At 41.7% G+C, this 25331-nt stretch overlaps 1 protein-coding gene across 4 annotated transcripts in view; it reads left to right on the top strand.

The window, feature by feature from the left end:
• The first annotated feature begins 4180 nt into the window (after positions 1 to 4180).
• The window catches only part of brsk2a (BR serine/threonine kinase 2a), a 545611-nt gene continuing 524460 nt past the window's right edge, over positions 4181 to 25331 (top strand). For all 4 annotated transcript variants that reach the window (XM_046358089.1, XM_046358080.1, XM_046358106.1 and 1 more), the window contains exon 1: positions 4181 to 4573. In XM_046358089.1, coding sequence (XP_046214045.1) covers positions 4480 to 4573 — 94 coding nt within the window. In that variant the 5' untranslated portion in view covers positions 4181 to 4479. The remainder of the gene's footprint in view (positions 4574 to 25331) is intronic.

The raw sequence follows: 25331 nt of genomic DNA, 5'->3' as shown, positions 1-25331 counted from the left end.
TATTTAGTCAGCCACCAATTGTGCAAGTTTTCCCACCTAAAAAGACGAGAGAGGCCTGTAATTTTCATCATAGGTACACTTCAACGATGACAGACAAAATGAGGGGAAAAAATCCAGAAAATCACATTGTAGGATTTTTAATTGATTTATTTGCAAATTATGGTGGAAAATAAGTATTTGGTCACCTACAAACAAGCAAGATTTCTGGATCTCAAAGACCTGTAACTTATTCTTTAAGAGGCTCTTCTGTCCTCCACTCGTTACCTGTATTAATGGCACCTGTTTAAACTTGTTATCAGTATAAAAGACACCTGTCCACAACCTCAAACAGTCACACTCCAAACTCCACTACGGCCAAGACCAAAGAGCTGTTAAAGGACGCCAGAAACAAAATTGTAGACCTGCACCAGGATGGGAAGACTGAATCTGCAATAGGTAAGCAGCTTGGTTGGAAGAAATCAAATGTGGGAGCAATTATTAGGAAATGGAAGACATACAGATAAGTGGGATAATCTCAGTGGGATGAATCCCAGATAAATCCCAGAACCACAGGGGGGACCTAGTGAATGACCTGCAGAGAGTTGGGACCAAAGTAACAAAGCCTACCGTCAGTAACACACTACACCGCCAGGGACTCAATCCTGCAGTGCCAGACGTGTCCCCCTGATTAAGCCAGTACATGTCCAGGCCCGTCTGAAGTTTGCTAGAGAGCATTTGGATGATCCAGAAGAAGATTGGGAGAATGTCATATGGTCAGATGAAACCAAAATATAACTTTTTGGTAAAAGCTCAACTCGTTGTGTTTGGAGGACAAAGAATGCTGAGTTGCATCCAAAGAACACAATACCTACTGTGAAGCATGGGGGTGGAAACACGATTTTGGGCTGATTGTCTGCAAATGGACCAGGACGACTGATCCGTGTAAAGGAAAGAATGAATGGGGCCATGTGTCGTGAAATTTTGAGTGAAAACCTCCTTCCATCAGCAAGGGTATTGAAGATGAAACGTGGCTGGGTCTTTCAGCATGACAATGATCCCAAACACACCGCCCGGGCAATGAAGGAGTTGCTTCGTAAGAAGCATATCAAGGTCCTGGAGTGGTCTAGCCAGTCTCCAGATCTCAACCCCATAGAAAATATTTGGAGGGAGTTGAAAGTCCGTGTTGCCCAGCAACAGCCCCAAAACATCACTGCTCTAGAGGAGATCTGCATGGAGGAATGGGCCAAAATACCAGCAACAGTGTGTGAAAACCTTGTGAAGACTTACAAGAAACGTTTGACCTCTGTCATTTCCAACAAAGGGTATGTAACAAAGTATTGAGATAAACTTTTGTTATTGACCAAATACTTATTTTCCACCATAATTTGAAAATAAATCAATTAAAAATCCTACAATGTGATTTTCTGGATTTTTTTCTCTCATTTTGTCTGTCATAGTTGAAGTGTACCTATGATGAAAATTACAGGCCTTTCTCATATTTTTAAGTGGGAGAACTTGCACAATTGGTGGCTGACTAAATACTTTTTGCCCCACTGAATATATATATATATATTTTTGCAATGAAATGTGTGGTTTGTTTGTGTGTGTGCGTTGGTTTGTTTGGGTATGTGTGTGTGTATATATATATATATTTTCCATGTCAGCTATATATATTTTCCATGTCAGATTATATTTTCCATTTTTTTATTTAAATTTAATGGAGTAGAACAGCAAACACACACATGTCCACTGCGCCTGCTACTCCTCTTCATTTCCATATGAAATAGCCATTGGGTGCTGGGGGCGAGTGCAGGCCCACAACAATGGCCGGAGTTGAATGGAACAGCACTTCACCTTAGTGGCTGTTCCCTCTGCTCTATACAATACATATCTGTTTATTTTATTTGATGATAAAAGGCTCATACAATACAATTTTTTTTTAATGTTTTCTTTCACAGTGATAGCAACTCCGACTGGGAGCCCCCGGTGCCAAGCTGCCCGCTCTACCTCTGCCCCCAGTGGTGTTCATATGCCACAGTTCATTACTGCAGGCATGACTGTGCCTCAGGGCCAAAAGGGAACAGCATGGAGGCGTCGTTGTGTTCTGTGTCGCATGAACTGCACCACTTGTTCAGTTTGCATCTGCTTTACATCAGAAAGAGACTGCTATGGGACATGGCACAGGCAGCAAAATATTGTGACTTCCAAAGGGTGTAACTGTTTTTTAAAATATTTATTTTCTAATATATTTTTTTTTGTGTGTGTGTTAGAATTGCTTTTTGATATGTTGTATATAGTTATTTGCACTGCTGTATATAGGTATAGGTCATTTCACCAATTCGGCCACTTGGGTACATTTGGGCAACTTGTGTGGGACACCTGGGTGACTTCATGCTAAATGTCATGTAGCTCACCCATTCCTGAAGTTATCATTCTGAAACTTTGCACACCTACAGCTGCCCTCTTGTGTTATCCATCAACATTATCTCCAGCATCCTATCTGACTGTGTGGCTATTCTAGTACATGTGAAATATGATACTACAACAATAAAAAACATAAGGTATGCTCTTTCTTTCTCTTTTCTTCCACCAGATCTAGTGTGTTATATTCTCCTACATTCAATTAACATTTCCACAAACCTCAAAATGTTTCCATTTAAATGATACCAAGAATATGCATATCATTGCCTCTGGGGCTGAGCTACAAGCAGTTAGATTAGGGTATGTCTTCAGGTGGAAATTGAGAACAAAGGGATGCAGCCATAACAGGTTTATTTAACCAGGTAGGCCAGCTGAGAACAAGTTCTGATTTACAACTGCGACCTGGCCAAGATAAAGCATAGCAGTGCGACAAAACCAACATCTGGTTTGCGCTTAGTGGGACTATAATTTGTTTTTCAACAGGACAATGACTCAACACCTCCAGAATGGTTAAGGGCTGTTTGACCAAGAAGGAGAGTGATGGAGTGCTGCATCAGATGACCTGGCCTCCACAATCACCCAACCTCAACCCAATTGAGATGGTTTGGGATGAGTTGGACCGCAGAGTGAAGGAAAAAAAGCAAACAAGTGTTCCGCATATGTGGGAACTCCTTCAAAACTGTTATAAAAGCATTCCAGGTGAAGCTGGCTGAGAGAATGCCAAGAGTGTGCAAAGCTATCATCAAGGCAAAGGGTGGCTATTTTGAAGAATTTAAAATCTTAAATATATTTTGATTTCTTTAATTATTTTTTGGTTACTAGATGATTCCATATGTGTTATTTCATAGTTTTGATGTCTTCACTATTATTCTTCAATGTTGAAAACAGTAAAAATAAAGAAAAACCCTTGAATGAGTAGGTGTGTCCAAACGTTTGACTGGTACTGTATATCAATCACACATGTATTCCCCCCAAAAATTCTGCGTTCAGGTGTTCCCACGTTCAACAAGGTGTTAGTTAAGTGTTCACCCCCCCCCCTTTCAGTTAATTTATGGCCTTTATGACCCCTAATATCCCATGCTGTTGTCTGTGTGCTTGTGCATAAGTGTGTCTGTGCATGTGCTGTCAGACCTGAAAAGCATGACATTGGACAGGCGTCCATCCCCTGACACCTGCGCCTCTCAGGGTGTCGGCCGACACAGGACCAGGTCACAGTCACAGGTCTTAGACCAGTGGGTTGTGAAATGAAACCCAGGGCTGACATGCACACACAACACCGTTCCCAGGCTATATGGGTTCAAAGGAGGACCTTGATGCTTTGTTGAGGTACATTTTCATGGGATGTGGGAATTGTGGGTGGCAAATTCAATTAGAACTGAATGGTAATGCTGGTACTGTGGTAGTAGATTTATTACATTCAATAGCACCTATAGGCCCATGCTTACTACACTTTTCAGATATTGGAAAACATTGACAATACCATACACCAGAAACTCAGAATGTAGCCTACCGTATGATTAATCAATTTACATTTTAAGAGGAATACTGGTCTGAGAGTCTGAGACTCTGAAGTGAAAACTGTGGAAAAAAATGTGTCTCCCTGAGATTTCATAAAATGTCTGCAACTATTGTTGCAAATAGAAGTTGCTTCAACAAGGTGGGTGGTGCGGCAGGATTTTCGAGCAGCGTGTTTGTTCGGATTCCCTGTCAATCATTCTAAAAATGCTGCGGACCTCCCTGTCTGCACTTTCAGCGAGTGTTCCAATCGCACCTACAGCATCCCGACAGGCGAACACTGGCACTGCAGGCTCAACCAACAATGATTTTCGGATCCTAGGCTAAAGCACTCTCCGTGCATCTGCAGGAAACCGAGAGGAAAGGGGGAGAGAATCCTACGTACCTAAACAGCGCGAGAGAGAGAGAGTCCGAGTGAGTGCAGAGCGAGACGGGAGGATAGGCAAGTGGGTTTGTGGAGTAAACAAAGAACGCCTGGACCTGCCAAAATCAAGAGGATTGTGTGTTATTCTCGGAATAACTGCAACTGCGCTTATTTGCGAAGTGTTTTTTTCGCCAATCAAAATGTCATCGTCTGGGAAAGACAACAGTGGTGCTCAACATGCCAATTACGTGGGACCGTATCGCTTGGAAAAGACGCTCGGCAAAGGACAGACAGGTTGGTTGAGCTTTCTCATAACCTAACGGCATCCACCTCTCTCGCGTTCACTAATTGCATAAACATGGCATAGGCTGGGCTGTCGGACCGCTCTCTGCAGTGAGTTAATTTCGTCAGGTGGGTTGACAAAGCTGATGATTGTGTTTGCGGACAATTATCTGTCCCCCTATTAAACGAATTTGGGTTTTTGTTTTCGAGCGCAGTACTTCTCACACGATTGTGTTGGAACAGTGTGCGGGATAGGAGAGGGTATTTGGGCGCTTATGATGCTGGCTGCTCAGTTGATATGCGTTCTGTCTGTGAAGCCCTGGTCGAGATTGGGTGTTTCCAGTCCTCGCACAGCGAAAATGTGTGTGTGTGTGTGTGTGTGTGTGAGATTAAAACGAACTTGTTCCCTGCTCCCTCCTTGTCCGCTTTATTGCCTCGCAGTGTGTCCTGTGATTTCAACACACAACGCAGAGCTAATCCTGATCTGCCTTGATACCTTGATCTATTCTTAGTAGGCAACGCAACGTTTCTCCTGGCTGTGTATTTGTCCATGGTGAGCTCTCCCATAGAATGCCCAGCGTATAGGACTGGTATTGGAAGGAGGCAAACTGTTCAACGGTTTATTTTAAGGGCTATATTCAGTTGTCAAATAGGAGTGGATATCAAGGCTATATACCTGGCATGTTAAAGGATCATATAAGAACGCATTAGTTTTAGTCTGTATAGGCTATACCTGTCATAGATAAAGGCTATGCAGAAGTCTATTTTGGTGGTCTATTTTGCAGAGATTGACATAAATGACCAGCAGCCTTCTTGTTTCACCAAGGCTTCTGTTTTATTGTCTCGTTGAAATACACGTATATGGATGTCATTGGGTTTATCCTACAGTAGCTATGGATGTTTGCTAGAGTCCTTTGCAGTCAGTGACTTGCTACAGCACGGTGGTGCTGGGAACAGACCCAAAGGCAGGCACAGACCCTACCCGGCAGAGATGAGGGGGAGAGTGATGCAACACACTCTGTGCGCTGCCCCAAAAATGAGAGAGAGAGATTTTCTCTGTCCATCTGTTGTCTAAAGCGGCCACACTAGGCGTCACTTCTCCTACCCAGGCCAGCCGGTCCTGCTGTGACGCTTGATACTGTATGCTCTGACTCCTGGGTTAGGTTTCCCCTATGTACAGATCTAGGATCAGCTTCCCCTCACCCAATCCACATCTTTACCATTGGAAGGGGAAATGCAAAACTGACCCAAGATCAGCATATAGGGGCAACTATACCCTACAACATAGGTTCCTGAAAAAGGGACATTTCTTTTTTTGCTGAGTTTACATAACCTGTCTTTCAAAGATAATTTGTAAAAATCCAAATAACTTTGCAGATCTTCATTGTAAAGGGTTTAAACACTGTTTCTCATGCTTGTTCAATGAACCATAAACAATTAATGAACATGCACCTGTGGAACGGTTGTTAAGACACTAACAGCTTACAGATGGTAGGCAATTAATAGAGCAACAGCACACTATCATTTATCTGAGTGGGATTTCCCTGGGCTAACACACCACACGCTAACCAAACACCATCATACACACACATAGTCCAGCTGCAAAGATGCAACACATGCATACATGCAGAATTACACCCACATCGACAGGAACACAGACATGTGCAAAGACAGACAACCATAGCATGGAAATGCTGAGATGCACACACACTCTCTATTTATGTTTACACCTAGCAGACCACTGGTACATAGTTGGTTACCAATAATCTGTATAAACACAAAGTAACCCTGCCTAGTGCCTTAATTAGAAGACTGGGTTGTACATCTATATGATTCAATATAAACTCAGTGGGAGTCATGCTAAGATGTTAAAAGTGCAGGTCACACGCACACACACACACAAATACCAAATAGGCATGCATGCACGCACACACATACACTGTGAGAGAGTAGTTTCATATCCACAAGTACAGTACTAGAATCAAACTGCATAAGACAATACAATCACCGTTACATATTTGATATCCATCAAACAGAAGCTAAGGATGAGATAAGATGAACCATGTCCCACTGACATCATGTGCTATAACAAATCAACCAAAATGCTGAAATAAAATAAGTCTTATCATTCATAACTCCTCAGTTATAATATCCTGACGTGGATATTCCCTGACTATTTTTTAAGGGGCATCCATCCAGCCATATAAACTCAGCAAAAAAAAGAAGCGTCCTCTTACTGTCAACTGCGTTTATTTTCAGCAAACTTAACATGTGTAAATATTTGTATGACCATAACAAGATTCAACAACAGACAAAAACTGAACAAGTTCCACAGACATGTGACTAACAGAAATGGAATAATGTGTCCCTGAACAAAAGGGGGGGGGGTTCAAAATCAAAAGTAACAGTCAGAAGTTGACTGATTACGATTTTTCAATGCTAATACCGATAGAGATTATTGGAGGACCAAAAAAAGCCGATACCGATTTGTGTATGTATATATATATATATTTGTAATAATGACAATTACAACAATACTGAATGAACACTTATTTTAACTTAATATAATACATTAATAAAAATCTATTTAGTCTCAAATAAATAATGAAACATGTTTGGTTTAAATAATGCAAAAACACAGTATTGGAGAACAAAGTAAAAGTGCAATATGTGCCATGTAAAAAAATCTAACGTTTAAGTTCCTTGCTCAGAACATGTCACGTTCTTTATTTCCTTTGTTTTGTCGTTATTTAGTATGATCAGGGCGTGAGTTGGGGTGGGCAGTCTGTTTGTTTTTCTATGATTTGGGGATTTCTATGTTTCGGCCTGGTATGGTTCTCAATCAGAGGCAGGTGTCATTAGTTGTCTCTGATTGAGAATCATACTTAGGTAGCCTGGGTTTCACTGTTTGTTTGTGGGTGTTTGTTTCCGTGTCTGTGTTTTTCACCACACGGTACTGTTTCGGTTTTGTCATTTCACGTATTCGTTTATTGTTTTTGTATTTCATAGTGTTCTGTATTTTTGTTATTCAAAAACGACATGGACACTTACCACGCCACATATTGGTACTCCGTTCCTTCTCGCCTCTCCTCTTCAGACAAAAAGGAGGAAAACCATTACAGAACATGAGAACATATGAAAGCTGGTGGATCCTTTTAACATGAGTCTTCAATATTTCCAGGTAAGAAGTTTTAGGTTGAAGGTATTATAGGACTATTTCTCTCTATACCATTTGTATTTCATATACCTTTGACTGTTGGATGTTCTTATAGGCACTCTAGTATTGCCAGCCTAATCTCGGGAGTTGATAGGCTTGAAGTCATAAACAGCGCTGTGCTTCAAACATTGCGAAGAGCTCCTGACAAAGGCAGGAAAGTGCTGTTTGAATGAATGCTTACTAGCCTGCTGCTGCCTAACACCGCTCAGGCAGACTGCTCTATCAAACATCAAATCATAGACTTAATCATAATATAATAAATTCACAGAAATACAGCCATAGGTCATTAATATGGTCAAATACGGAAACTATCATTTCGAAAACAATACGTTTTATTCTTTCAGTGAAATACAGAACCGTTCTGTATTTTATCGATCATCCATAAGTCTAAATGTTGCTGTTACATTGCGCAACCTTCAATGTTATGTCATAATTATGTAAAATTCTGTCAAAATAATTACTGTCCTTGTTAGGAAGAAATGGTCTTCACACAGTTCGCAATGAGTCAGGCGGCCCAAACTGCTGCATATACACTGACTCTGCTTGCACAGAACGCAAGAGAAGTGACACAGTTTCCCTAGTAATATCATCAACCATGTGTAGTTAACTAGTGATTATGTTAAGATTGTTTTTTTATAAGAAGTTTAATGCTAGCTAGCAACTTACCTTGGCTCCTTGCTGCACTCGCATTACGTGGTCAGCCTGCCACGCAGTCTCCTCATGGAGTGCAATGTAATCCGCATCCAAACATGCTGATTACAGATTGTTATGAAAACTTGAAATTGGCCCTAATTAAATCGGCCATACCAATTTTAATCGGTCGACCTCTAGTAACAGTCAGTATCTGGTGTGGCCACCAGCTGCATTAAGTACTGCAGTGCATCTCCCCCCCATGGACTGCATCAGATTTGCCAGTTCTTGCTGTGAGATGTTACCCCACCCTTTCACCAAGGCACCTGCAAGTTCCCGGACATTTTTGGGGGGTATGGCCCTAGCCTTCACTCTCCGATCCAACAGGTCCCAGACGTGTTCAATGGGATTGAGATCTGGGCTCTTCGCTGCCCATGGCAGAACACAGAAATTCCTGTCTTGCAGGAAATCATGCACAAAACGAGCAGTACGGCTGGTGGCACTGTCATGCTGGAGGGTCATGTCCGGATGAGCCTGCAGGAAGGGTACCATATGATGGAAGAGTATGTCTTCCCTGTAACACACAGCGTTGAGATTGCCTATAATAAAAACAAGCTCAGTCCGATGATGCTGTGACACACCGCCCTAGACCGTGACAGACCCTCCACCTCCAAATCGATCCCTCTCCAGAGTACAGGCCTCGGTGTAACGCTCATTTCTTCAACAATAAACGCGAATCTGACCATCACCCCTGGTGAGACAAAACCGCGACTCGTCAGTGAACAGCACTTTTTGCCAGTCCTGTCTGGTCCAGCAACGGTGGGTTTGTCCCCATAGGCGTCATAGGCGACACCTGCCTTACAACAGGTCTACAAGCCCCCAGTCCAGCCTCCCAGCCTATTGCGGACAGTCTGAGCACTGATGGAGGGATTGTGCGACATTGCAATGTATTCCCCTGGCCACATCTGCAGTCTTCATGCCTCCTTGTAGCATGCCTAAGGCACGTACGTTCACGCAGATGAGCAGGGACCCTGGGCAACTTTGTTTTGGTGTTTTTCAGAGTCAGTAGAAAGGCCTCTTTAGTGTCCTAAATTTTCATAACTGTGACCTTAACCCCTTGTTAATCTGTCTCCTCTCTCGGGAAATGGTCACTGGGCTGGGTTCAGCCAATGGGATTGTTTTTGATGAGGAAGGTGACGGTTTCTGTCCAATGGGATTGACAGGTCTCTGCTGAGAATAGCGACAGGGTTTCACTAATGGGTTGGACTTTGGTGAATGTCCCATGCTCTGATTGGTGACTATTTGTTCAAGGATTTTGTCTCTGTTGAGATTGACTGTTGTGTTTAGCCAATGAACGTGTGTTTGTTAAGATTGACTGTTGCGTTCAGCCAATTAGCTTGTCTCTGGTGAGATACAATTTTGCTCAGCCAAGGATCTTGTCTCTGGTGACTGTCCCAGCCAAGCTATGAGGTATTAATCGAAAAGAGAGTGGAAGGGAGGCCTAGGGTGTCTTGCCGGCCTGCACTGAGCCATGGAGCTGGTTCCTATTCATTAAGTGATTAGGGCTGGACACGCATGCGCGCTCGCACACACACACACACACACACGCACTGGCTCTAGCTCTGCTTCCTGGCCTAATCCCCTGCAACAGCCAAAGTCCCCTCAGCTCTCACTCACGCACTCACATGGTACACAGGGGACCAAGGCTGCTACAGTACACTGCTATAGTGCTACACCAAACACACTGATAAATTGGCTACAATAATACACCACTAAACTAGTACATTGATACACAGCTACACCCATGACACCGTTCCACAAGGGATCACAGACCACTCTCCCACTTTCCCTTTCTCTGTCGTTTTTTTCTTACTCTCTCTCTTTCCTCTTCATATCTCTATTTTTCTTTCTCAGTCTCTGTCGATATCAATCTCTTTCTTTCTTTACCAGCTCTCCATGTAGACACGAGGGTCCTCCTCCAGGTTTATTGCTTTTCTGTGTCCTGAGTACCAGAGCCATTCCGGCTCTAGCCGTTCTGGTTTCTGGGGCCTGAAGGATCCACTGGGGCCTGAAGGATCCATAGATGCTGCCTTCCTGCTTGGCTGCGTCCTGATTGGGGCTGAAGCCACAGAGTCATGGAAGCCATTTTGAAGCCACTGATACAGTTGTCGTGCTCGAGTGCCGGAACCATGGTGGAACCTAGGGCTAGGGCTGGTGACTGTCATGTGAATGACTTCTGGTCTCTCAGTAATTGACCAGTAATTAACATAAACACACTTAGCATCTCCAGGCCTCCACGCATAGAAGTTGCTGTTGCACGCCTTTGGAACATCTACATATAAAAAAAGTATATTAAATCCATTTAATATACACCATCTCAATAAATCCATGATTTATTTTATGCAGGTCTAAAAACTTTATTATATGAAGAAAATGAATTCCTAGAAGAACAGAATAGCATATTCTGAGTCAACCTACTGTATGTTATCATGCTATGTACTATTCCAATGGCAGTCTAGGCTGTAGGCTAGTTAATTTAGCCGACAATATATAGTTATGTATTCTGTGCCACTATTTTATATCATTTTATCGTAAGAAGAATCTAATTTAACTGAGATTTATAAAATAGGGTATTATTCCTGTTCCAGAGAGCTGTACGCATATAAAGTGGCAATGTAGAGCATAAAAGTGAACATTTGTAGCAGGTCATATATGCTAGAGTTAGAGTTATGTAGCAACATTAGTTGTGAATGATGCAAATCTTAGAATATCGTCATATAGGCCTATGGGCTGCATGATATGACTTTTGCCTCAGGCTGCACACACTGTTCTCTCATCAAGTGACAATATGTGACCGACCGGCTCAAATCAGTCTTATGTAGCAAAATTTAGTGTTGTTTTACATTGGATAAAAGTAGAGACTCGTAGCTACAAAATGCTATATCATACACTGCATTTTTTTAGGAACAATGGGAAAGTCATTCAGCTTTGAAAGCTGATAAACTTGTAAACTCACTTTTGAGAAAATTGCCTTTTGGTACTTAGTGAAGAGCTCTCCCATTCAGCATCGTTCACACCATTTTAACCTTTTTGGGATAGGGGGCAGTATTTTCACATTTGGATGAATAGCGTGCCCAGAGTGAACTGCCTCCTACTCTGTCCCAGATGCTAATATATGCATATTATTATTAGTATTGGAGAGGAAGGATATTATTCCTCTCTGAAGTTTCTAAAACCGTTTGAATGATGTCTGTGAGTATAATAGAACTCATATGGCAGGTGAAAACCTGAGACAAATCCAACCAGGAAGTGGGAAATCTGAGGTTTGTAGTTTTTCACCTCAGCCCCCATTGAAGTTACAGGGTATTATTAGTTGTGTTTCACTTCCCAAGGCTTCCACTAGATGTCAACAGTATTTATAACCTGTTTTGAGGATTCTACTCTAAAGGAGGAGCTCATAAGGGCTCTTTGAGTGAGTGGTCTGGCAAAGTTCCACAGCCTCGGTCTGGCGCGCTCACGTGAAAGGTTCCACTTCATTTGTACAGACAAAGGAATTGTCCGGTTGGAACATTAACCTGTTAATCCTACCCCCTACTTTTTCGAACATTCTGTTAAAAATCGCGCAACATTTCAGCGCCCTGCTACTCATGCCAGGAATATAGTATATGCATATGATTAGTATGTGTGGATAAAAACCACTCAGACGTTTATAAAACTGGTTAAATCACAGCTGTGACTATAACAGAACTTTCGTTTCATCGAAAAGCAGGAAAATCTGATCACTGAAAATGGAAATATATATCCATGCGCGACTTGAACCCATTGATAAAGGTGAACCACATTTAATGGGTCTGAGGTTGCAATACCTACAGCTTCCACACGTTGTCTAGAGTCTTGTCATTTGCCTAGGCTTTGTTTCTTGGTCAAACAGACGCAAGGCAACGCATTTCCTCCGGTCTCCGACCGGATATTGTGGTTGAGAATTACCCGGACATTTTTTCCAGACGGACAGCTAAAGAATATACTTCGCCTCGTGATGAATTTGATCGCTTATTAACGTTTACTAATACCTAAAGTTGCATTACAAAAGTATTTCGAAGTGTTTTGTGAAAGTTTATCGTCGACTTTTTTTATTTAAAAAAATGACGTTACGTTATCAGACGCTATTTTTTTCCGTTTATCACACAGTCTTCATAGATCGATATCTAGGCTATATATGGACCGATTTAATCGAAAAAAAGACCCAATAGTGATTATGGGACATCTAGGAGTGCCAACAAAGAAGATGGTCAAAGGTAATGAATGTTTTATATTTTATTTGTGCGGTTTGTGTAGCGACAACTATGCTAATTATTTTGTTTACGTCCCCTGCGGGTCTTTTGGGGTGTTACATGCTATCAGATAATAGCTTCTCATGCTTTCGCTGAAAAGCATTTTAAAAATCTGACTTGTTGCCTGGATTCACAACGAGTGTAGCTTTAATTCAATACCCTGCATGTGTATTTTAATGAACGTTTGAGTTTTAACTAGTACTATTAGCATTTAGCGTAGCGCATTTGCATTTCCAGGTGTCTAGATGGGACACCTGCGTGCCAGGTAGGACCAAGAGGTTAATTAAGTTTTATGTTAAAAACATTCCATACTTTGGTTGGCATGTTTCTACGGGCTGTAACGGAACTTTTTGAACTTTTCGTCCGACGTTCAGCGCGACCTGAACGCGCTTTTGGATTTTTTTACCAAACGCCCTCACAAAAGAAGATATTTGGACATAACTGATGGACATTATCGAACAAATACATTTTTTATGGTGGAACTGTGATTCTTGGGAGTGCATTCTGATGAAGATCATCAAAGGTAAATGAATATTTAAAATCCTATTTCTGAGTAATGTTGACTACCCAATTTGGCGGGTATCTTTTTGGCTGCTTTGTTGTCTAAAGGCTGTACTCAGATTATTGCATGATTTTCTTTCTCTGAAAAGTTTTTTTGAACTCTGACACAGCGGTTGCATTAAGGAGAAGTGTATCTAAAGTTCCATGTATAATAGTCGTATCTTTTATCAATGTTTATTATGAGTATTTGTGTAAATTGATGTGGCTCTCTGCAATATCACCGCATGTTTTAGAACTACTGAACGTAACGTGCCAGTGTAAACTCAGATTGTTTTATATAAATTTGAACTTTCAAACAAAACATACATGTGTCCTATGAGTGTCATCTGATGAAGATCATCAAAGGTTCGTGATTCATTTTATCTCTATTTCTGCTTTTTGTGACTCCTGTATTTGGCTGGAAAAAATGGCTGGATTGGTGGTGACCTAACTTAATCGTTTGTGGTGCTTTCGCTGTAAATCCTTTTTGAAATCAGACACGGTGGCTGGATTAACGAGAATGTTATCTTTAAAATGGTGTAAAATACTTGTATGCTTGAGGAATTTTAATTTTGAGATTTGTGTTGTTTTGAATTTGGCGTCCGCTAGCAGAACCCCAGTCCTAAACAGGTTAAGCTTTAGCCCCACACATCTCGTTTCGCTCTCGAGGCGTTCAGAGCACACACTTGACACTCTGGCTGATGATTTGTTTACCTATGGATAACATGAAAACAGCCTTACCAGCTCTGCTGGCAACAATTTCATTACACTTTTTTTCCGACGTTTACTGACACCGGCCATATTCAACGGGTGATTTGCGTTTGTAAATTCAGCAGTTATTCTGCACTCTGGCATACTCAGACTGAATTTCCGAATGCACCCAAAATGGTTAGTTGCGTACACAATGAACCTAGCTAGGTAAACAATATGTAAGATCATGCACGTCATGTAAGATTACCTAGCGAGCCAGCCAGCTAAAATTAGCTAGTTAAACAACAATGAACATGGTGCCAAATCATGTCGTTACTACCCTGCATGAATCTGCTGGGAGCTAACCAACCAGGTTCAACGTTAGCTAGCTAATATTAGGCTTTAACTAGCAATGCAAACGGCTCTGATATATGAATAATAATAAGGAATAATAACAGCTCGGGAGCCAGCCAGCCAGCTAGGTAACATTAGGCTCTAACTAATCCAGAAAACGGCTCTGGGATACGAATAATAACAGCATACACATAACGTTAGCTAGGGAGCCAGCCAGGTGACGTTAGCTAGCTAGCTAAAAGTAAACTTTAGCTTGAAATGGAACCCCTTTCTGTCAAAATTAGAAACGTGTAATTTTAGAAAATGTAGCTAGTTAGACTATCATCAAGCATGATGGACGCGTCTCCCTGTCACGGATGACATGCCATGGTTGCCCTTAGTTTGAAGATGTAATCTGGAGACAGGTGTTTTCTCAATCTCTTTAGCCATCATACTCTAATTCCAGTGATTTTCAAAGATCAACACTCCTCTACACAAAACATATTTGTTTTAAAAACTACATACGACAGGATTACCAACACAGACTGACCAGCTCAAATATACAGAAGCCTTCTATATGGAAGAGCAATCTGAACTTTCTCGACATGTCCAGCCCACTCATTATCTCAGCCAATCATGACTAGTGGGGAGGTTGCTTACTTTTTCTGTGGCTTAACCACCTAGGCTTGTAATTTAACAATTATATTCATATTTACACATGTCATACACATTTGTTATTAAGACACGTGGAAGTTCACATGTTCCAGAAGGCTCTCCTGTGAAGTAGTGAACCTCCAATATTCTGGGAAGGATTTTTACTCAATGTTGGAACATTGCTGAATAGACTTACTTCCATTCAGCCACAAGAGCATTAGTAGGTTGGGCACTGATGTGGGGAGATTGGGCCTGGTTTGCAGTCGGCATTCCAATTCATCCCAAAGGTGTTCGATGGGGTTGAGTTCAGGGCTCTGTGCAGGCCAGTCAAGTTCTTCTACACCGATCTCGACAAACCATTTCTGTATGGAACTCACGGGGCATTGTCATGTTGAAATAGCAAAGGGCCTTCCCCAAAGTTGAAAGCACAGAATCATCTAGAATGTCATTGTATGCTGTAGTGATAAGATTTCCCTTCACTGGAACTAAGGGGCCAAGTCAACCGAACCATGAAAAACAGACCCACATCATTATTCTTCCTCCGCAGGTATCGTTCTTCTGGCATCCACCAAACCCAGATTAGTCTGTCGGACTGCCAGATGGTTCATCACTCCAGTGCACGCGTTACCACTGATTTCAACAGTGACAAGCTTTACATTACTCCAGCTGACTCTTGGTGTTGTGCATGCTGATCTTAGGCTTGTGTGAGGCTGCTCAGCCATGGACACCCATTTCATGAATCTCCCGACAAACAGGTCTTGTGCTGGAATTGCTTCCGGAGGCAGTTTGGAACTCTGTAGTGAGTGTTGCAACCGAGGACACTCAGCTTTCCTGTTCTGTGAGCTTGTGTGGTCTACCACTTTGCGGTTGAGCCATTGTTGCTCCTAGACGTTTCCACTTCACAATAATTGCAATTAGAGTTGACCGGGGCAGTTCTAGCACTTGTTGGAAAGGTGGCATCCTATGACGGTGCCACGTTGAAAGTCACTGAGGTCTTCAGTAAGGCCTTTCTACTGACAGTGTTTGTCTATGGAGATTGCATGGCTGTGTGCTTTTACACACCTGTCGGCAACGGGTGTGGTTGAAATAGGTGTATCCACTAATTTGAAGCGATGTCCACATTTCTTCATTCACTATAGTTAGTGTATGTGAAATTAGTTTGTGATTTAGAATGGGCTATTATCAAGTGGGCAGGGGAAAAAAGTAATCCTCATGCACTCGAATAGTGATTGGAGGCTGCGCTTTCCCGTGGTTCCTTTTTCGATCATGCCGGGTAGGCTAGTCCGGTTTCACAGCAGAGCAATGTGCTTAATATTAGCAACTGAGAAATATATTGGCAGTAGAAAGATGAGATCCTTCTCTTTTTAGTGGCAACCATCAAAACTCTGTTGTCACACAGGATTGCATGTAGACATTTCGGGGCATATTTCACTACACTCATCAAACACTGTTTGTGGAGCAGCCTCTTGCTATACTCTGTAAGCCACCCTGCACAAGACATTTGACATTTTAGTCATTTAGCAGACGCTGTTATCCAGAGCGACTAGGGCACATCAACAGATTGTTCACCTAGTCGCCTCTGGGGTTCAAACTAGCGACCTTTCAGTTACTGGCCCAATGCTCTTAGCCTCTAGGCTACCTGTCACGGTACAATAGGCCTATATGTTCTTTCACAGACTCCTAGATACGTTTGGAGTGTAGCATAAGGCAACCATTCCATTCAGAATGCATAATAACACAGTCCACACAAAGGAAATTACTAGAGTTTAGGCTAAACCAATTATGTACCAAAGCATCTTAAAAAAATATATATATATATGTTTTTGCCATACGTATATGCAGTAGGCTATTAGGCTACGCATTTTATAACGGCATAATCATTATTTTAACTCAGGCTTTTTTTTGGCCTTGGGCTCATACTGTATATAGGGTTATGCGTATGCATAAGCTCTAATATGCGTTTGTGTGTTCTACATGCAACGTCTCAAATGCTTTGAATTGATCATCTTAGAAAGCGCTTTGGCTTTGAAACAAAATCCACAACAACCATGTTTTCCATTCCGTTTCAACTTTTTGTTGAACTTCTATCACAGTGAGGTCACACAATGGAGCTGAACGGTGAGCGTCAAAAGCATGACGCTGTTTTGGTAATACGTGTTATTTTCGATCGCATTTGCATTGATGTGGGACAAGAGAGGGCTGAGAACCAGGCCATTTGCGATCTGGGAGTCGTCAGCGAGTTGGGTACTACTAACGCATCAGCGGCATTCAAGTGCAGAGCGCATAGGATGAGATTACTGTGACTCAACGGTCACATGGAATTTGACTGAGGTCATAACTGCCGGTGTGGCGGTAATACAGTCATCGCAACAGCCCTACCTAGGGCAATTGCGACAGTGATCTTCACTCCTGTGTGTGTGTGAGTTAGAGAGAGAGATATAGTGTGACTCCATGTAGTCAGTCAACTCAATCAAATGTACTGTATTTATAAAGCCATTTTTACATCAGCTGATGTCACAGTGCTATACAGAATCCAGCCTAAAACCCCAAACAGCAAGCAATACAGATGTAGAAGCACAGTGGCTATGAAAAACTCTCTAGAAAGGCAGGAACCTAGGAAGAAACCTAGAGGAACCAGATTCTGCACGGACCCTATCTTGCACATGAATAACATACAGCTGGCGGGTTAAGCTTTTTCGGCAGGATAGAACAGCAGCTTCTGATAAGACAAAGGGTGGCCGTCTATGTATATTTGTAAACAACAGCTGGTGCACAAAATTTTAAGGAAGTCTCAAGGTTTTGCTCGCCTGAGATAGTTTCTCATGGTAAGCTATAGACCGCACTATTTACCAATAGTTTTTTTGTAGCTGTCTCTATACCACTTCAAACCAATGCTGGAACTAAGAACACACTCAATGAGCTGTTAACAAACATAAGCAAACAGGAAAACGCTCATCCAGAGGCAGCGCTCCTAGTGGCCGGGTACATTAATGCAGGGAAACTCATCCATTTTACCAAATTTCTACCAGCATGTCAAATGTGCAACCAGTGGGAAAAAACTTTAGACCACCTTTAATCTATACCCAGAGACGTGTACAAAGCTCTCCCTCGCCCTCCATTTGGCAGATCTTACCATAATTATATCCTCCTGCTAACAAGCAACAACTAAAGCAGGAAGCACCAGTGACTTGGTCATTAAGAAAGTGGTCAGATGAAGCAGATGCTAAGCTACAGGACTGCGTTGCCAGCACAGGCTGGAATATGTTCCGGGATTCTTCCGATTGCATTGAGGAGTACACCACGTCAGTCACTGGCTTCATCAATAAGTGCATTGATGACATTGTCCCCACAGTGACTGTACGTAGTACCCCAACCAGACGCCATGGATAACAGGCAACATCTGCACTGAGCTAAAGGGAAGAGCTGCCGCTTTCAACCCAGAAGCTTATAAGGAATCCCGCTATGCCCTCCGATGAAACATCAAGCAGGCAAAGCGTCAATACTGGACGAAGATTGAATCGAACTACTCCGGCTCCAACGCATGTGGTAGCACTTGCAAACTATTGCCCAAGCCATAGATTGTTCACTCTGCTACCAGCAAACAGTACCGGAGCATTGGCTCTCAGACCAACAGGCTCCGAGGCAGCTCCTACCCCCAAACCGTAAGACTGCTAAATAGTTAATTAAATGGTTGCCCGGACAATCTGCAAGGACCCTATCTTGCACTGACTATATCTAGATGACTATATATACACACTATATTCACACACTACACTGATACTCTCACACAAAACCCACACACATTCACATACACTACAAACACACACGGATGAATAAGCAGCTGTGTGCTTTGTTTGTGCATGCACCTGTGTGTGTATGTGCATTCCAACCTGCTTGCCGCAACGCGAGTGCATTGCTGGAACAGATGACTGAGTGTGTGTTATGTAAATGAGAGAAGATCTTTACATGCATAACAGCGCCTGTCCTTTTACTCACCAGTCGAATTGAGAAATTTGACATTAGTGTTCAGACGTAGCCTTCAAACGTCAATGGAAAAGGTGAACCGTCTGTTCTGCCATTCAACTGCACTTCTTATCGCATAGAGAAAAATACTTGAAATAGCTGATCTATTTACTACTGTGAAGTGGGTCCAATTAAATGAGAGAGGCTACCATTTGTCCTATATCTTAACTTTTGTAGGCCTATAGGCTATTTTGTGAGTGTGAAACCATCACAGCCAGAAAAGGTGAGGAATTCCATCTTGCTATTATATTTAGCTAACTTTTTTATTTTTATGAATATGAGTCACCATATATTCCTGCACAAGGCTAGGCTGCTTTTGTCTTAATTGCAATGCAATACTTCAATCACTAGGAACTGTGCATACACATGGTCTAAAGTTTGCAGGAGGATAAGCACATTCTCACTTCAAGCTTAGGTTTTTATAAATTCCAAGTTTTGCGTGAAAAGTGGCTCACGCATATTTTGGACGTACTCAATGTTTATGAACGAGGCCCTTTGCTTTGAGCACAGACACAGAAACAGCCCTGAACTGCTCTCTCCTTTAACTTGTCACTTCAAGGCCATTGTTATGCTGCTTCACACACAAACTCACATACACGCACTACTGTCCTGAACTCTCATGCTTGGGCCTCCCTGCATGTTTCTCAGTGAATCTGACAGTGAATGAGCCCCCCTCGCCCTGTCTGCCACTTCATCAGATATTACATAACCAAGGTCTCTGTCATTGACTGTTACACCCTCTTCCCTCCCTCAATCCCTCTCTTTTCACAGTCGGGATTCATACAGCAACACAGTGGTGTGTTAAATCAGACAAGGTCTCTGCGGGATAGTATCGATTAGAGTGATTTTATGTAGCCAATGATTCTCCCAGATTAATGATGGTGGAAAGAGTAGTAGGGAGAAGAATCTTGGGGCGTGAAGTGGTCTTGCTCGTCAGTTCTGACTGGCTTTGTCCCAAATGGCACCCACTTCCCTATATAGTGCACTATATAGGGAAGAGGGTCCCATTTGGGATGCCACTGACTAGTGGATTGGAGGTTATTACTTAGAGCACTTTATTGATCATTTTCTTCATTATTTTATCACTCCTCCCCCCTTATACCCTTCCTCTTAATATGTACATCCTTATGGGTGAAGGTCATAGGAGGAGTTAGAGGTGGGTTAATGTGTGTCTGTGAATGGGTGTATGTGGGTTTGTGTGGGTGTATTTGAAAAAATACAAAAATGTCCCACTCATGTCAATTCTATTCAAAAGCCAATGCAATATAAATGCAATACAAGACATTCAGGTAACTTGCACCTCCCCACCTGCCATGGCAGACACTGCCATAGCACTGCCATAGCAGTTTCAATTACAGTAGCTACTGTGGATCTCTCTACTCAAAAACATCCATAACACTCAACAAAACTATATTGGTCCGCTAAAATAGGACTAGTAAAGGCCCAGTGCACAACTTTTGTGAGGAGAAAAAGTGTAAATCATTTTCTTCATGATTCAGCACCCCTACTTCCCACGGCTAAGCTCAAGTATATGTGTTTTAGTAAAATTTTCAGTGGCAATTTTTCAAAGTAGACCTTAATATAGGTGTATGGTTTGTTAAACTTTGCAATCAATGGTTTTCCTTGGAATATGTATTTGAGAACCCATAAGTTCACATATCTTCAATGACGTCTGAAATATTTGGGTCCTTTGAAATCACAATGTTTCACGTGCTTGTATGTGTTTTATGTTGTTGTTGTTTAGAGTGTGCATGTGTTGCGGAGGCTTGGTCGCTGTCAAACCCCATTGTGTTCTATTTGGGCCCTAACTCAGCGCATCCACAGCCTGTGTTTGTCTCACCTCTTCTAAAGCGAGGCGAATAAGAAACGAACGAGAAGAAGCTTACGATTCATTTTACAAAACACACACACTGTGCTGTGGAGTGTTGTTGATCAGTTATTGCCTGGTTTTTATTTGGAATTTTACGGGAGCTTTCTTTGGACACAGCAGAGAGAATGGTAAACACATACATTATCTGTGTCCCGATTGGCACCCGATACCCTAAAGAGTGCACTGGGATCTGGTCAAAAGTTGTGCTCTAAATAGGGAATAGGGTGCCATTTGTGAGGCAGTCACAGCGTTTTGCCTTTCCATTCTCTGGGGACATGAATTGCTACATTTATTTAGGAGCACACTTTGTTGTCTCAATAATATATGGCAGGAGTGACTGTCCCGCAATCTGTGTGTTTGAGACTGCCAATCAGTTGGTGTGTGTGTTTGATACAGCCAGTAAGGTAGTCGCTGGTATTTCTTTGTGTGTGTGTATAGTGTGTGTGCCATTTAAGAACCAGTTTTCAGTCCTTGCTGGCATTTCTCTTGGTGTGTGTCTGTGTGCCAGTTGCTGCTAGTTCCTAGTAGCTGGTATATGTTGGCAGTGTGGACATCCAATGTTAAATATCTGTGCACTTGGCAGTGGTGTTAATGCCTTTTAAGACCCCCTGTACACACACACACACACACACACACACACACACACACACACACACACACACACACACACACACACACACACACACACACACACACACACACACACACACACACACACACACACACACACACACACACACACACACACACACACACACACACTCAGTCTTTAAGACCCTGTCTTACACACATATTAACCCTGAAAAGGCTTACTGTCTGTTTGGGTCTGAGAAATGCTGGGTTGGTTGCTGAGGCTGGTTGTCTGGTTGTCATGGTTTCCTTGCTGATTCTCCTCTCTGGTTCCCAGTCTTGGCCTCACATAAGCACATCTCTCTATCTCAATCTGTCTGTGAAATCCTCTGTCTGAATGTGTGGTGTGTGTTTTGGGCGTGTGTGTATGGATTTTTCAATATGGTTTTGCATCCGTCTGTCTGTGACTGAGTATTGGTGTGTGTCTGTGACAGACTATTTGTGTCTTGTTGCAGATCAGGCTGGCCGGCCCTGCTCTCTGCTCTCTTTCTCAGTGCCGTGTGTTCTAGTTAAAGCCCTCAGATTAGCACATGCGGGGAGCCCAGGCTTTGGCTGCTGTCCTGTCAGCTAGCATTTAGCATTGGCTTGTTAGTGACGGCCTGCCTGGCTGTCCTCAGATTAAGGGGTTAGCACAGGGAAGAAGCAAAGGGGAAGAGCTGAAAAAGGAGGGTCTCTTATAAGTCAATATTTAATTAATCAATCTAACAATCAATCAAATTTTATTTGTGCAAAACCGGAGAAACAGGAAAACTAAAACAGAACTAAAACCTTGCACAATTGCGTCAAATGTTAGATTAGGTTCTTGGAGAGATGTATGAGAAAAGATGCTAACGAGACTAGCAAAGTCCCCACCCCCTAAACAAAAACTGTCAGCCAAAGTATGGGCAAAATGTTCCCTTCCTTTATGAAATTTTGAAGTTTGAAATCTTTTTATAATCGTGATATGTCCAAATGTTCAGTGACTAAAAAAATCTCTGCACCGCAACAAAGTTCCTCGCTAGTCGTCGCATCCATCAGTCTGTTGACAATCGTTACAATTACCACCCTTTGTTACGTGCATCTATCCATGAGAAATTACAAATACACAACCATTTGTTGCAAAGTGCAGTAACCTGTGTCAGGGACATTGCTAGGATTTGAGGACATTAGGGAGGGGAACCCTAGTAGCCCCTCCCCGCAAAATAATGCAATTATTTAACGGCTAAATGCATCAATATCAAATAAAATTATATTGGCCACATGTACCGAATACAGGCCACACCCGGCCATGATTACAGACACCTGTGTGTCCTTGACACTATATGAACTAGTCACCCCACAGTGTTTGTCATTATACCCTGATGAAGACAACTTGTCTGTCGAAACATTGGTTATTTAATTATTGCATCTGAGCTCCAAGAGTGTGCGGCTCTCCTTTTTAATTTTACATGTTCCGAATACAACAGGTGTAGACATTACGTGAAATGCTTACTTACAAGCTCCTAACCAACAATGCAGTTAAAAAAATACAAGAATAAGAAATAAAAGTTAAAAGTAGTTTATAGAGCAGAAATAAAATAACAATAGCGAGACTATATACAGGGGGTACCGGTACAGAGTCAGTGTGCGGGGGCACCAATTAGTCAAGGTAATTGAGGTGATATGAAGCTAGAGTTATTAAAGTGACTATGCATAGATAACAGAGAGTAGCAGCGGTGTAAAAGAGGGGTCAATGCAAATAGTCGGTATCCATTTTGATTAGATGTTCAGGAGTCTTATGGATTAGGGGTAGAAGCTGTTTTGAAGCCTCTTGGATCTAAACTTGGCGCTCCGGTACCACTTGCCATGCGGTAGCAGAGAGAACAGTCTACGACTAGGGTGGCTGGAGTCTTTGGTGCACTTTGAGATTAACATTGAGATTAAATTTACTAAGAATGAAAAAATACAAAAATTTCCCACTCATGTCAATTCTATTCAAAAGCCAATGCAATATAAATGCAATACAAGACATTCAGGTAACTTGCACCTTCCCACCTGCCATAGCAGACACTGCCATAGCACTGCCATAGCAGTTTCAATTACAGTAGCTACTGTGGATCTCTCTACTCAAAAACATCCATACCACTCAACAAAACTATATTGGTCCGCTAAAATAGGACTAGTAAAGGCCCAGTGCACAACTTTTGTGAGGAGAAAAAGTGTAAATCATTTTCTTCATGATTCAGCACCCCTACTTCCCACGGCTAAGCTCAAGTATATGTGTTTTAGTAAAAATTTCAGTGGCAATTTTTCAAAGTAGACCTGCATATAGGTGTATGGTTTGTTAAACTTTGCAATCAATGGTTTTCCTTGGAATACATTTTAAAGTGAAAATGTGAGTCTCAGTGTCACTCTGTTACCATAGAATTGCCCAAATGTTTTTACATCCAGCAGGTCTATAATAATGAACATCAATCAATTCCCAGCTATGTCCAATAAGACTTGATGCAGTGTAAAAGTCAAATCTGTTACATCAGAATCCATTTACTCATTTGCAATAGTTGTTCATTATGGGTTTTAGTACTGCTGAAAAAAAGCGTCGCTATAGAGAAAGGAAGGAAGTCCAGATTGGAGAAAAGGCCTGGAAGATAAAGGATGCAGAGGGGCAAGGCCATGCAGTAATGTGGTTACACTCCCACTATAAAAATGGGTATACATTTTTTTATAATCAGTGCCAATTCTTAATGCTTTACACAGGTATATATTTATAGGCATGTTAATGCTGTAATTGTTCATTTACACTGAGTACACCTTCCTAATATTAACTCTAAAGGAATATTCATTAACAGCTCAAATAAATAAACCTTAAAGACAATTTAAAACCATACATTGCCTTTTATTTGTACATGTTTTAAATTATACAAGCATATCAAGTTTCAAAGTCCCGCAATGCAGTTACATTGTGTAACTTGTCCCTGAGCTGGCAGATGAATTGTTCTTGCCTCGCTGCTTGCTGGAGGTACTGCATTTTGGTTCCAACCTTAGAAGTAACAACAAATAAAGTTGGAAGGTCTGTTCGCTAGCTAGCAATTGCTGTGGAAACACCCAAATTATTTGAAATAACAATTGAGGTATATATGTAATCTAACTCAACACTTAGATAACTACTACAAACTAATGGAAATTACAATAAATAAAGGTTAACTTATTCGTTTTTCACTGTCCAGAGGCACCACAAGTAAGCATTTTATTTGCAAACTCCATTACATGTACGCTTACTGCGCTACAGAAACACCGCTAACCAAATGGTGCATGCACACTGAATTAACGGTAACTACACTCAAAATCTAATTTTATGCATTGTTATTAACACAGAAAATCCAATGTTGTTTTTATATTAAAGTGTGATATAACTGGAGGGAAACCAGAAAAAAACGTGGAAAAATCCAAAACCTAGAAGAAAAAAAAAGAAATACTAATTTTAACCTTTTAAACACGTACCAACAAATGGGTGTGACCATTCTATAATGGTCCCTGCAGCGTACGCTAAAACAGCGTACGCTAAAACCGGTGTGATTAGAATACATATTTAGAACTTCCAGTTTTGATTGACTCTACAGTCAGCATTTACAAAGTTACGTCCACAATGTGACCAGTTTATTTTTGGATGCAATGTTCAGACACTCACAGAAGTAGCAACAGCACACAATCATCCAAACCGGAAAATGTAGGCTACATTAGTCCTAGTGCTAACTGAGGAAAGATTGACGTAACACAATCATCATATTTAGATAACTCTCAGCCGTCTGAAACCACAATATGAATTGGCTAATAGCAATTACTATTTATATTTCATCACATCTCACGTGAGCTCACCAATGATCAAAATAATTG

Source organism: Oncorhynchus gorbuscha, linkage group LG01 (genome assembly GCF_021184085.1).
Source record: "Oncorhynchus gorbuscha isolate QuinsamMale2020 ecotype Even-year linkage group LG01, OgorEven_v1.0, whole genome shotgun sequence".
Classification (NCBI taxonomy): Eukaryota; Metazoa; Chordata; class Actinopteri; order Salmoniformes; family Salmonidae; genus Oncorhynchus; species Oncorhynchus gorbuscha.
This window is presented reverse-complemented; position numbering and strand designations above follow the sequence as displayed.